Source organism: Phaethon aethereus, assembly GCF_964289735.1.
Source record: "Phaethon aethereus genome assembly, chromosome: 3".
In the NCBI taxonomy this organism is placed as follows: Eukaryota; Metazoa; Chordata; class Aves; order Phaethontiformes; family Phaethontidae; genus Phaethon; species Phaethon aethereus.
The window spans coordinates 69,091,631-69,106,131 of record NC_138576.1 but is presented as its reverse complement, the minus strand read 5'-3'; the positions used below and the strand labels follow the sequence as shown (position 1 = coordinate 69,106,131).

Below are 14,501 nucleotides of genomic sequence, written 5' to 3'. Positions count from 1 at the left end.
AAAATATTTTTTCCTTCAAAGCATTTGGAGCCACAGAGCAGTTGTAACTTTGGCGTGCTGTACAGAATAAGCTTCAGAGAGTCTATTTCAAAATGCCCACATTAAGGAGTTGCTCGGTGCCTGCAATCCTTTGGTGTGATCAAAATTAAAGAGAAACATGAAGAAATCCAAAGATAAACTAGAAAAGATACTATAGCAAGAGGTCAAAGGTGTTTAAGGATTCCTTTTGAAAAGCAAAGTGACATCTGAAGGTAAAAGAAGACATAGAGAAAGTAGGTCAACACTGAATGTAAAAGAAATACGAAGAGGGTCCTATTGTGATATCAAAGTGCCTTTGGAAATTAGAGTAATGTGAACAGTCAGTCAGAAAGAATGAGACTATGGAAGTCACAATGTTTTTTATCAGCCTGTAACTTCATACACTCATCAAGCTACACACATAAATGAAAATATTAAAAAATTATATACTTTCTGTTTTCACAGCCCTTTAGATATTTTTGGATGAAATGTAACAGCTGTGGTTAATGGCTGTGGAAGTTCTGTTTCCATAGAATAGAAGTACAGTATGCACCCTTCCCAGGTGGAGAGAGATTAATCCAGTTGTCTGCTCATTCATTTTTAACTGTTTTGATTAGATTGCCTAAGAAATTTCCATTTGTGGTCATGATTTTGCAAAGCTAGTATTTGCTGATTAAACCAAATTATTTCACAAAGGCCATCCTCTGGCTGCTGGGATCTGATGCAAAAATACGCAATTTGGGCATCAGGAAAGATGGGAGAAGTGCCAGCACAGGCTACAAAGATGCTGGAAGATGCATCTTTTAAAGTACCTGCCTGCCACCCATGATCTGCAGCACATATGCAAAGTATCATCTACTGAAGCAAGGCAGCTTCAACACAGTCTTCCTCTGAAGCCATTCTAACGGTCAGGGAAATATCTCCTTGACAGGCTTTGGGGCACCTCTCTACCCTGGAAGGCATCCGGTACTGGAGCTGCAGAGCGATGAACAGGGAAGGGAAGGGAAGGGAAGGGAAGGGAAGGGAAGGGAAGGGAAGGGAAGGGAAGGGAAGGGAAGGGAAGGGAAGGGAAGGGAAGGGAAGGGAAGGGAAGGGAAGGGAAGGGAAGGGAAGGGAAGGGGAAGGGGAAGGGGAAGGGGAAGGGGGAAAGGGGAAGGGGGAAAGGGGAAAGGGGAAAGGGGAAGGGGAAGGGGGAAAAGGAAGGGGAAGGGGAAGGGGAAAGGGGAAAGGGGAAAGGGAAGGGGAAGGGGAAGGGGAAGGGGAATGGGAGGGGGAAGGGAAGGGAAGGGATGCTGGGCCTGTGGTTGGAAGCAGGCAGGAAGGGCAAAGGCAGCAGGCTGCCGAGGGTTAAGTCTGAAGCAGACCCTGGCTGCAGATCCAAGACACAGAATCACAGAATCATTAAGGTTGGAAAAGGCCTTTAAGATCATCAGGTCCAACCATCAACCCACCACCACCATGCCCACTAAACCATGTCCCAAAGTGCCACATCCACATGTCTTTTAAACACTTCCAGTGATGGTGACTCCACCACCTCCCTGGGCAGCCTGTTCCAATGCTTGACCACTCTCTCTGTAAAGAAATTTTTCCTAATATCTAATCTAAACCTCCCCTGGTGCAACTGGAGGCCATTTCCTCTCGTCCTATTGATAGTTACTCGGGAGAAGAGACCAACTCGGACTGGATCAGGCTGCAGGTCCAGCTGGGCCCGCTGGGCAGCTTTCAGGGAAGCGCTGCGGCAGGGCGGCCAGCGCTCTCCTCGGTGAAGAGGGCAGTAAGGAAGCACACAGGGCCAGGCAGGCAGTGAGCCTGGGGCGGTCAGGGCCTGGGGGTGGCAGCGGGCAGGAGGAGCCCGGTGAGATGTTGGCCAAGGCAGAAGTCTGTTACTTCATTTTCTTCAAATCCTTAAAATCCATGTGACAATTTGTGATCCAGCAGCCAGATAAAACAGCACCAACGGGGACGAGATCCCCAACGCATGGTGCGCTTCTCCATACAGAGAGGAAGGCTCCGCCAGGACAGCGGGGCCGAGCCTTGGGAGGGGCCGAGGGGGAGCCGTCCACCTGCAGGCGCCAGGGACGGGATACTTTTTGGCCGGAGAGCGGCTGGTTCTGCGAGCCTGAGCCCGCCTTGCGTTCCGGCGCCCCGCCCCGCCCCGCCCGTGCGCTGCGGCTCCTCTCCCCCGGCCCCCCCGCCCGCCGCCGCCATGTCGGGCTTGCTCGCTTGTGCCGCGCTGCTGCTGCTGGGGCTGCCTGGGCTCCTGCCGGCGCGGCCGTCGAGCGGCGGTGGGCGGCCCCGCTACGAGCCCACCTGGGGCTCACTGGATGCCCGACCGCTGCCCGGCTGGTTTGACGAGGCGAAGTTTGGCATCTTCATCCACTGGGGCGTGTTCTCGGTGCCCAGCTTCGGCAGCGAGTGGTTCTGGTGAGCTCCCCGGCCTGGCCCTGGCCCTGGCCCCGGCCCCGGCCCCCGCCGGCCGCAGCGGCCTGCCCAGCCCGGCCCGGGGGCCTCCCCGGCGGCGGCGCCCCGCAACCCCTTCAGGCCGCGGCCGTCGTGGGGCAGCTGGGAGGGTCGCGCCGAGAGAGCCGCTGCTGTTGCGGATGGGCCGTGCCGACGGTCTGAGGGAGTTCTTGCAGAGCAGCTCTTGGGGCAGGTGGGGTTTGGTTTGGTGTGTTCCCCCCCCAAGGCCATGGTTAGGCCTAAAGCCCCTCTGCAGACTGACCCAGGCACTGAGGTGTGTGGGAAGAGGTTTATTTCCACCTGAGGCTGGGCAGTGGGACCACGGACTCAATGGCGCCATTTATGAAGCGGAGTTTGATGTGCTTCTGGTACGTGACCATCTGTCTGCCCAGCCCCAAAACTCCTGAATATGTTGTCTAACGTGAACCGAGTTAAGCAGGGAGTGTGGAGCGACGAAAGATGCGGTTTCCGCAGCATTAGTGAAAAAGGCAGTTGAATGGCTGAGGGAGAGCTCTCAGGGCCGCGATGAAGGGTCTCTCCCCATGCTCTGTGGGGACGGGCATTGGGGACCTCTCAGCCTCCCCGAGGGACCCTTGAGCAGCTCTTGCTGGAGGGCCGTGTCACCATCTGTGGGGAGTGTGGGAGTCCATCCTTCCCTCCATCGCTGCCCTTGCTTGGCAAACTGCAAGCAGTTTTCTTGCACATGTTTTGTGCTGTTGATGGTTTTCTTATTATTTTTATTAAAGAGTACTTTCCAATTAAAAGAACCTAAAGCTCTGATTCTTCAAATAATTTTAATTCAACGACTGAATAAAACTTTTGGTTCAGGCCCTTTGGCTGTAAGCATTTTTTTTGCTATCTTCTTTCCATGCTCTACCAAATACTTCTTGTATGACTTCAAGCGAGTCATGTTATCATTTACAATACGAAGAAAACAGCAGCTCTGTGGCAGAACTATAGTAAACCTTAAATGCAATATTTGTTAAACAAACCACCATCAATATAAACAAACCACTGTTTTCTGACAATATTTGGTCTGTTCAGAGTTATGTTCAAGGGTTTCGGCAGTTTTTAATGGGGACTGCGTTTACTAATGAATTACTTTCCTGATGCAGGTGGGGGGAGAAGCGAGCTTTGGGTTCAAGCCTTACTCCAAGTGCTGTTGCTCTGATAGTGGTGCACAGATTCAGGATCAAGTGTTTGTTTTTTTTTGTTGTTCTAAAAAGACCCCGAAACACTGCAATGTAGTTGATGAAGTTGTTTTTTGTATTCCTGTAGCCTCCCATCCTTAGGCACTTGTGGGTGTGGAGCTGCTTCAGGGCCACCTGGCAGCATGTGCAGTCAGGGGGCTGAGGTCCTGTGTTAGCAGCTTCAAAAATCATAAACTCTGATGTTACACAGCCTGTCGTCCTTCCTGCAGAGCACAGCCTTGATCAGGATGTTTCTAGAATCTAATCATGTCAGAGTAGAAGTGCTCATGTTAGCAAACCACGTGACAAAGGGAGAGGTGCAAGGATGTTACCAGTTTCTTTATGCAATTGCATACTTTAAAATCAGATTTATTGGGTTTTTTTCCCAGCCTCTTTCAGTGAGGAAGGCTGTCTCAGCATCTTTCTTCTAGATTTTTTCCCTGTTGTCTGCCAGAGATTGTGTTTGTTTATGCTGAATTCTGTTTGGGAAGATTACAATAATATCCATATAGTTACTGTGGTCTTGCAGAACTGAGGTCAGAGTCCAGCTCGGGACAGAAGAGAGAAACACATTTCAAACATTCAGATTCTGGCCTTATTCCTTCACTTTCAATTTGTTTTCAGTTATGTCTAGATTTGCCAACAGGATTTTTGCTTCTTGGCTTCATTGATAGAAAGGTGGATGCTTTCAGACGCTTTTCTACATAAGCATTAGCAGTCACAACATATGTTGTTGTTAGAAGGTCCCCAGCAATAAAGACTGTTTATGCAGTAAGGACTGTTGCGTGCTGTTTTTGGAACTAGATAGGGGAGGGATGGAGCAAGTTGAAAATAAATAGTGCTTTACTGATGATTTGTGATCTCTGCCTGTGATGAGGGTGAGAGACCACCCTTGGACCACAGAGCGAAGCTCCAAGCCTTGCTGTGGACTAGACCAGTTGGAATAGTGACAATAATGGTTACTGTGATGGGGAAGCCTGGGATAAAAACTGTCCCTGTCTTTGCTAGGTGGGATGCAAAAAGAGATCATCAGTTTATTTTTCCTTCTAGTTCCTAAATCTGTGTGCACTGGTCCAGTGGACTGAGGCAGATGTGTGCCTGCACGCTAGAGCCTGCGATAGAGATGCATTTCGGAGTGTGTGAGGTTCTTGCAGAGGCAGGTTATTGTTGGAGGACCTGCCTTCTAGTAGGGTGCCTTTGCTTCAGAGCCTCACGTGTGCAGCAGCTGCAGTGCACTGCAGCCACAGCTTTCTCCGGCTCTGGGGTCGTGGGCATCCATTCACACATCAGGTCACTCGCCTGCATTTGGCATAGAGGACTCTGGACCAGCAGAGAGGTAAAGCTGCTGGTCCGCATGTTCATGGATTGTAGGAGTTGTGGTGTGGGAGCAGAGATGCCTGATGGCTGATATGTGAGACCTGAGGAGGGTGAGTCATGTTAGTCCAGAAAAAGTGCATTCCTCATGCCACCTGAGCTGCTTACGTGGACTGTCTACCTTCCTGTCTCTCTAGTATGGTTTTGGGATTTGGGTACTGAACAAGACTGCTCTTTTTCCATTCTCAAAGTGTAGCTGGTTTGTGACATTGCTCAAAATGAAATCCTGGGACCTTTCCAAATTGGAGTGCTTGAAAGATGTAGAGCATGGGGAAAGAGGACAGAGAAAAGGAAATATTTCATAATTAATACTGTTCTGAAGCAATTTTGTCTTATTGCCAGTGTCATGTACCTCCAGTGCATGTGCCTCTCAGTGTGAATGCAAATAGGAGCTGATGATTTCAGTTTTCTTTTCTTCATCTAAAAAATACACCAGCAGACATGGTTTTGCTCCGTATTTTGTAGGTGGTACTGGCAGAAGGAAAAGAGAGAGCCCTATGTGAAATTTATGGAGGCAAATTATCCACCTGGGTTCAGTTACGAAGATTTTGGGCCACTGTTTACAGCAGAATTCTTTGATCCCAACCAGTGGGCAGATGTTCTGAAGGCTTCAGGTGCAAAATACGTTGTCTTAACTTCAAAGCATCATGAAGGTAAGTAGGTTTGTGAATGTTAGGAATTGTTGCATTTCTGTCAAGAAGAATCAAGGTGACTTTCCTGCCTGCTAAGAGAGACAAAGAAAGCCAGGCAGGCTTACTTGCCCCAACCCAGCCAAAAAGGAAACAAACTACCCAAGAAATGTTCGTGCATCTTCCCGACTCTTAGACAAATGCTATGACCATGAAACTTGCATAGGAGGAAAAATAGATTGTGTCATTGTTCTCTTGCTGTATGTAAGACAGTCTGAAGTGGTGGGGGCAGCTGAGCTTCCTTGTAGTAGCTGTTGTTTATTTTTTATTGTTGTGCAATTTATTGCTCAAGGAACCACAAAAGTGAATGCTGCTGTGTACAGGAAGTTAACAAGCTGTGTAGGTTTCTCCAAGGAATTTAGGAGTATGTTCTAGGAGTTAACTTCAGAGTTAGAAACGTACACAGGGTATATACAGCTCTTCCTGATGTAGTGCATAGAAGCCAAAACCTTGAACCAGGTCTGTAACTTTATAGGCACGGTTGATTTTTGGCACTGTAATTGTAAGATGCTTTGCAGAGAAAAGTAAAGAAAAAGAAAGTGCTTGGAAGGAAATCCGGTAGCAATGAAAGGATAAAATAATAAGATGCAGTATGACAGTACATCTAGTGGATGTTGTTGGTTTTTGGGGAGATGTGGGTCCAAGACTGGCAACTTGTAACTTGTGAATTTTAATCTCAGCTCTGACATGCATAAAATCTTGATCTTGAAGACGCTCATGGCATAATTCGTGGTGACTTCAAAAGAATAATGATTCATTTAGTCTGTCCTGTAGCCTTGGGTATGAATTTTTAGCTTATTTGTCTAGTTCATACAATGACATCTATCCAGTTCACAAAAATACTAACAAGATTTATTAGGCAATGAGTATAAAGCAGTTTGAAGGTGAGAGTGGAGCTCCTCTGGCAGTGGTCTAAGTCTGCAGTGCATTAGTACTTTTAAGTGCTTGTGCTGGATTGCCAGATGTCTGAAATGTTACATCCCTCCTGATATTTAAGGCTGGTATTTTAAAAGCTGTTTCAGGAGCTTTTGCACTCTGCTTACATACATGTAGTGAGTAGTTGATTGAGCTGTTATAAATGTCAAGACAAATGAAAAATGAACATGTACATAAGAATTAAACAAAAGGGAGGAAAACAGTCTTTGAATGCAAATGATAGCCTGTGCATTCTGCAGCTGAGAATTTTATCTTCCAATTGTTAAATGTGTATTCACAGTTCTCATTTGATACATTCAGTGAAAATGTAGATGTCTCAAAAATTGCTGTATTTTTGGTTAATTTAATAGGGACATGAACGGAGTGAATAATTAAGGAGAAGAAATAATTATCCTCAACAGTACAGAACTGGAAAATAATAAATGCATATGTGTATGTATAAAAAAACCCCTAAACCACAAATGTATCTGGCATTGTCTTCTGATGTTATGACTACTATCATCATGCATAAACAGATTATAGGCATACTTTATACTATGACAATAATATTAGTACATATATGATTTTTATTGTTTTATATTTATTTTTTGCAACACACTTGTGAACTACTTCCCAGAAGGAGGAACTATAACTTCGCCTCTTCTGCTTCCTGTTCTTATGCTTTGATTTTTCCCTTTTCAGGCTTTACTTTGTGGGGCTCCAAATATTCTTGGACCTGGAATGCTGTTGATGTGGGACCAAAACGAGATCTTGTGGCTGAACTAGCAACATCTGTTAGAAACAGGACTGACTTGCATTTTGGGTTATATCATTCCCTATTCGAATGGTTTAATCCCCTCTTCCTTGAGGATGCCACCAATGTCTTTAAGACAAGAAAGTTTCCAACCAGTAAATCATTACCAGAACTCTATGAAATTGTGACCAAGTACCAGCCAGAAATAATTTGGTCTGATGGGGATGGAAATGCACCAGATACTTACTGGAACAGCACTGGCTTCTTAGCTTGGTTGTATAATGACAGGTACATAACGATGCTGGTTTAGCTCCTCATCTGAAATTCTGTTCTGTGTCTAGTTCGTCTCATTTTCTGTATATTTTGTGGAACCTTTTACCTCTACTTACAAGGACTTAACTAAATATTAATTTTTCTGAAATACAGAATCCAAGTCTCCCCTACAACTATCAAAGCTTGATTTAGAAAAAGACTGTCCTATATTTTTTAACCATACTTGCAAATTCATCAGTTAAGATGGTACTGGCTATTCTACCTCATCATATTCTTCCCTAAGTATTGTCTCCTGCACAGACAAATGAGAATATGGGCACATTGTTGTCATCACAGACGGAGCATCTGGCAGTGGGTGTGAAGTGCAGGCTGGTTTCTGGCAGAGCTCCTGTGAAATTCTGGAGTATATTTTCCCTAAGAAATGCCAATCTGGACCTTTTACTGGCAAAAGATGAGAAAGGATTCCTGAAATTGCACTTAATCTAATTGTAATAAATTAATAGTACAGAAGTCATCCTAAATGTTAGTTTCTGGGAGCGGTGTGTGGGAAGGGATTACACTGGCTGTGACTGCATTTTATAGAATAAAAATAATAAAAGTTTTCTGTTTGCAGTCCTGTCCGGGACACAGTTGTGACCAATGACCGCTGGGGAGTTGGCAGCATCTGTACGCACGGCGGCTTCTACACTTGTAGTGACCGCTATAACCCTGGACACCTCCTGCCTCACAAGTGGGAGAACTGTATGACTATTGACAAGAAGTCGTGGGGGTACCGGAGGAATGCACAGCTTGACGATTACCTCACCATTGAGGACTTGGTGAAGGTACAGTGGGACAAAGGAATTGCTTGCAACTTCTGATTCTACTTCCTGATTATTACACTATGTAACATTTCGATTATGTATCTATTTTTATAAAAATTATTACTTTAATTGGATAATGAATTTATGAAATAATAAATAATTTTGTTCCTTTGCAGCTTAACACTGGCAGGATGGACTATCCATGTAATTCTTATTAATTTTATAGAAATGACTAAGGGAAAAATTATCTAGTAAAAATTCAGTTTCTTAGAAGCTATTACCCCTGTGAGTAACTGGCCGGAGGCTGATTTGGATAGTCTCATAATTACCTTTTTGCTAAGTTTTTCTATTAACTGCACTTTTAAGTTGATGAGAAGCAAACAACTGCAGTTTCACAGTTCCTGTTTAGGAACTCTTGATTGAAGGTTACACCTTTTCCTCCTTCTAGCTAGAAACAGTTTATAACTCTTAATAGTCTTATTACCTTGATGTGTGAAACTTTCCTTTCATCCCACTTAAAGAAAAAAATAAACCACCACACTTACTACAGACATACAGATAAACACTAGCAGATGCAGATGGCTGGTGTTAAGAGAACATGGATTCCCTTTGCTAGTGTAATGTATTAGAAGCTCAGAAAAACTGAGTGAAAGGAAGACTTATCTTTCAGATACAGTGCATTTAATTGCAAAGTTCAGCTAGTGAGGGAAAGACTGAGTGTTTTTGTTGCTTAATCTGAATCTTAGTACTGTCCTTGCAAAAGATAATTTCAAATTGAAGTAACCTCTTTGCAGACGCAGAAGGTTTAAATTCATTCCATAGCTTGTCTCCAGCTGTCTGTTCTTCACACGCGTGCATCTCAGTCCATGATCTCTGGAGGGCAGTGTGGGTGTGAACAGGAACATTTATGGACTCTGTAGAAGGCTTCCTAGTGTTTTACAGGTGTCTCTGTAAAACGGGGAGAGCATGAAACAGAGGAAGAAGAAGGAAATTGCTTCTCTCGGCTTCAGTAAAAAAGGAAGTGGCATTTATTAGCCTTATTCTCCTCTTGTATAGAGAAATGATTGATCCGTTCTATCGGTAAAACCCTTATGAAATTCCTGCAAAGTCGAAATGTTAAAAGATTATAGGATCTGATTCTAATGTAGATTCAGTCAGACATATTGGTGCAAAAATGTATTTTGGGATGTTTTCTGCCATAAAAATTGACAGCAGCACTTTGTTTTATGGGATTTTGTTTTGTATTGACTGTTAGTATGACCCTCAAGGTCTAAATGTGCAGCAGTAACATAACTGGTTCAGTTCATCATTCGGAAGCAGTGTGCTTAGCTTTAGAAAGAGCTTCAAATATATGATTTCATTAGCCATAACCATATGTTCTGTGTATGTATTTAAAAACATTTCAGCAACTTGCAGAAACAGTGTCTTGTGGGGGAAATCTCTTGATGAATATCGGGCCCACTCACGATGGTCGCATCGCTGTTGTATTTGAGGAACGCCTGAGGCAGATGGGTGCCTGGCTGAAAGTCAACGGAGAAGCCATCTATGGAACGAAACCATGGAGAGCACAGAATGACACGGTCACACCAGCAGTGTGGTAAGGCTACTGAATCAAAGTGTAGGCTGCGTAAAGCAGCAGTAGCAGTGTATGTGAAATTTTGAAATTCTTAATGGCTCGATGCTACAGAAGTCACCATTTTGCTTTGTATGTTGTGAAGAAATTAACCCTTTTGTCAGTTTAAGTAACTGCACATAAAAGTGTGTATAAAACTGTAGGTAGATGATGGGTGTCAGAGAGTGTAGTTTCAGGATGATGCCAAGGCTGAAGGGAAGGTTGTGGGTGTTTCCTTAGTGATCTTGTGCTTCTTAGTGTAGCTGAGAACAGAAACTATATAAAAAAATACAAATCCAGAAATATAAAACTGCTATGAAGTATTTATCTGTACAAAGGAATACTTGATGTCACTGTTTAGAGAGAAAGAAACTAGACATCAGTCTAGCATATTCTGCATTTCTTTTTAAGGTAAAAATGCATGAGAAGATAACAGCAATTATTTGGTCGCTAAATTCAGCCAGTCTCTGGACTCTCCTCTACCTTTGTGCCTCATAGCTGCTGTAATGCCAAAACCCATCAGGGTTTTGGTCTTGACCCCCTTCTCTGCTTCAGTGGACCTTTCACTCCTGTTCCCAGTAGGATTTGGCAATCTGGCTTTAGCCTTGAAACGCTGAACTGTTGGCTGTTTAATAAAACCATTTCCAAGAGCAGTAAGAAATTGTAACTAAATGAAGGAAGGAGGGAGGAATGTTTCAAATGTGTGCCACAAGATTTCCAAGGACGTACTGTAGATAATGTGTGCTGAAATTAAAATTTAAAAAACTATCCATTCAAGGTGCAAGCTTTATTGTCACACATACTCTTGTGGAATATCTGTATGTTTGTGAATTACCATATTTTTCTGAATATGACGCACAATTATCTGTTAATGATTTCCCCTGCGCTGCAAGTGCCTCCTTCCTACATGGCTGAGCAGCAGTGCATTACTATATGCTTGCTAAAGTTACTACAGATGTTTACCTCTAAAATCAGTTCTTTAATAGTCTCTATTACCTCTAGTTTGTTGGAACAGTACTTTTATTAAAGAAAAAACATCTGAAAAGATGATTATGTGTGTGAAAATGTAATTCAAATCCATTTTTTCCACTGTTGAAAGCACTCTATATATCACTTCAGAAAATTTACAAGGTAAAACTGACCTGCATTTCTGTTCCCCATTTCCAACCAGGTACACTTTCAGCCCTAAAGAAGGCAGAGTCAATGCTATCTTCCTTAACTGGCCAGTCTCTGGGACTCTGGAACTTGGTGAGCCACAGGCTAAGCTTGGAGACACACAGGTAAAAGACACCACCAACATCTCCCCCCCCCCCCCTTCCCCTTTAGAACAGTGAGGCTTTTGACAGACAGTGCAAGAAATGAACATACTCTGAAGGAAAACACCTCTAGGATTTGTTCTATCACTATTTATTGTGATGTTCCATCACTATTTATTTTAGTTTCTGGCATCTTTTGGGAGTGCATAACTCTGAGGACAGAGTACATTGGAAGAGACCCAGCAAAATGTTTGTTTTCCTTCTGGGATCTCCTCGTCATAGTCTTCCCAGTGGGGTGTTTCTTCTCCAACAAACAAAGCTAGACTGAATTGTTGCTGGGCTGTGTTTTAGCTTGCAAACCAAGGATCATAAAAAGAGGCCACGTAGCAGGAAAAAAACCTGCCACCCCTCCTATTCCCTGTGTAGACTCTAACTTGGCATGACTTTTCTTTATAAATAGCCATCCTCATGACTTTGGTGATACTGTAATTGCTGTAATGGTGCAGTAGCTTCAAGCCAAAGCCTTGCACAAAGGGAAAGTACACAGAGGTTTTCGTTGCCCAGGGGTGCTAAAGAGTAACTCAGTGCAGCCCTAGATGCGTGTCTTGGAGCAAAGTTGAGGACACTGATGTCACACCTACACTAACAAGTAGTGTAACCCAATCTATAGAGCAGAACAGGTGGTGCTCGGGATTTAATATCAGTGCTGTGCATTTAAGGTGGGTATTCACTTTGGCTTAGATCTGTCCCTGGTCTCATGCATCGGATGCCTACTACCTGCTGAAATGCATTAAGGGTGTTTCTAGACCATCTCTTCTGGTCTAGTTCCATATGAAAAGAATCTAATTAGTGCCAAGACAGTTCTGTGATAAGGAAGAAATAATTTCAGAAATGATGTAGATAAATCTTGAATTTTGTAGAGGCATCTAGACTATACATGCACAAGACAGTAATCTTCTTCAGGGGTGGAGACTGGTCTTCAGCTGTTCCACTATTTTCAGCATTTCACCAGCTGGCATAAGAGTCTCACCATAAACCTTCTTTGTGTATTTTTAGTGGAGAGGTTCTTCAGGTTAGCTTTGTTCTGAGATACCTGGCTGCACTCTGTAAGGAATATTGCCCACTCAAGACTACAAGTTCCACCATGGGAAACAGGCATTTCAGAAATAGGTGATACAAAACTGTGCACTGTGGTGCCCAGATTCCTGCTTAGACCCAAATACTTCTGAAAAGTGTTTATGTACCTTTTACAGACCTAAGTACTTCTCAAGACCTAACATCACCAGCTTTTATTACTTACATATCTACTTTGCAAGTATTTTTCTACTACCTCTAGTAATTGTTTAATCATTCATTTGGTTGCCAAGTGGCATTTGAGGATAACTGACCAGTAAAGTAGCTATGGAACAACTTTTTTTTTGTCACTTTTGCAGTTACGTGCACTTTGAAAAGGCACTGTTTTAACTGTAGTGTATGTCTCTCTCTATCATCTCAGGTGAAGCTGGCTGGCTACCAGGAACTGCTGAAATGGGTTGCACTGGGAGAAAAGGGAATCCTGATAGCTCTACCTCAGTTAACTCCAAAGCAATTGCCATGTCATTGGGGCTGGACTTTGCAACTGACTGGCATAAACTGAGCCATTCACTGCTGGAGCCCCCTCTGTGCGTAGTAGGGAATGCTGGGGTTTTGGCTTCTTACTTGCTTGGCTGAGAAACATCAGTAATTTCACTTTTTCTGAAGGGTGGGCTGTTACTAAAGGATGGAATGGAAGGAACCTCACCTGAAATCTAGCATTAGGCAGTGGAATCTTTGCATGTACTTTGTTTCTTTGAACTTGCGTGAAAAACTGAGCATCTACCTTGACCTGTCCGCTTTTCTCAGTTTCTTGCCAAGTTCTGTGAAGACTAGGGCAAGGGGGGGGCACCAGCCACTGGGTTTTTAAAGTCATGGGAAAGAACAAAGCTAGCTCAAGCCAGCGTTTGAATGTACAGAAGTTAGATTTCTTGCCTTAAACTGACAGTTTTTACTGTACCGTTTTAGAGAAAAGAATAAAATTTTTCCAGTTGTGTGCAGTTGCTGGTAGTTTCAGCTGAGTAGGGTAATGTACATCTTCATTTCTCATCATGAAAATTATTAATTTTACCTGTCCCTGGTGTTAATTCTGTCCATTATTGGGATACAAGTCAAATAGGAGGGGTTTTTTTTCTGTTTTGTATAGTTTTATGTGGTTAAAGCTGACTATTGTTTACAGCCATTGTTTTTTACACAGTTACCAGGGTGCCTTCTGTGGACTATGAAACAAAATACATACTTCAAAGACTAACTTCATTAAAAAAGAGAAATAATCAGGAGTTGCTAGGGATGCTCAACTTTGGCAGAGACCCAACATCTTAAGCAGAGGGTAGATTGCATCCAACTTGCAAAATTCCCAAACTCATCGTGTGACAGGATTTGTAGGGACAGAGCTGCAGTGTGAAGTTTGCAAAGGTATAGGGGAGGTATAAGACAACAGAAAACAATAATTGTTTCAGTGTAGAGGTCAAAGGTTTATTTTTCCTGAGTAATGTTAATAAATGAAAAACAATTACTGTGTAAGTTAAAAATCTTAACTTGATTTTGATGAAGTTGAAAGAATTTAAATGATGGGCCAAATGCGGTTTGGAAATTGCCTTTCCTGCTAGTAATGTTAATACACATACAATTTTTACAGTAAAATATTTTATTACAGTACAGACAATTGGGCTCAAAATTAATACAAATTAAGATAAAATATGTACAAGTTTAATGTGTACAGTGTAGCTGTTTGAACAGCATAAACGAGAACTTCTAAAAATCCACATTCCTTTAGTATAAAGTGAGAGAGAGAGCAGACCCCACCCCCCTGCTTGTTCAAGGGGAACGTGCATCAGTTGGCAAAGGCTTTCTGAAGCATGAGAGACTCTTTGGAATAACATTTGTAAAGTTATGGGGGAAAAAAGAATTTTCCTTTATGAAAAGAAAAATTGGGGAGAAGAAGAAAGAAGCCTTACTTCATTCTGCTATTCTCTGCTATTCTTAAATCACTACCATTAGTTTTTTCCAAAACTTACACACCCCAGGCAAACAAAGGGGTTTTTTAGTTACTCGTTATAATACTGCCACCAGATGCCTTTCAGAT

General features: G+C 43.2%; 1 protein-coding gene across 1 annotated transcript; it reads left to right on the top strand.

Moving 5' to 3' along the window:
* Nucleotides 1–1,756: 1,756 nt before the first annotated feature.
* On the top strand, nucleotides 1,757–12,980 carry FUCA2 (alpha-L-fucosidase 2; the record flags this gene model as incomplete). Its single annotated transcript, XM_081997711.1, has 7 exons — nucleotides 1,757–2,442; nucleotides 5,508–5,695; nucleotides 7,349–7,688; nucleotides 8,287–8,497; nucleotides 9,883–10,073; nucleotides 11,260–11,368; nucleotides 12,840–12,980. The coding sequence occupies exons 1-7, from the start codon at nucleotides 1,997–1,999 to the stop codon at nucleotides 12,978–12,980; spliced, it is 1,626 nt and encodes a 541-aa protein (XP_081853837.1). The 5' UTR covers nucleotides 1,757–1,996.
* Nucleotides 12,981–14,501: the final 1,521 nt, after the last annotated feature.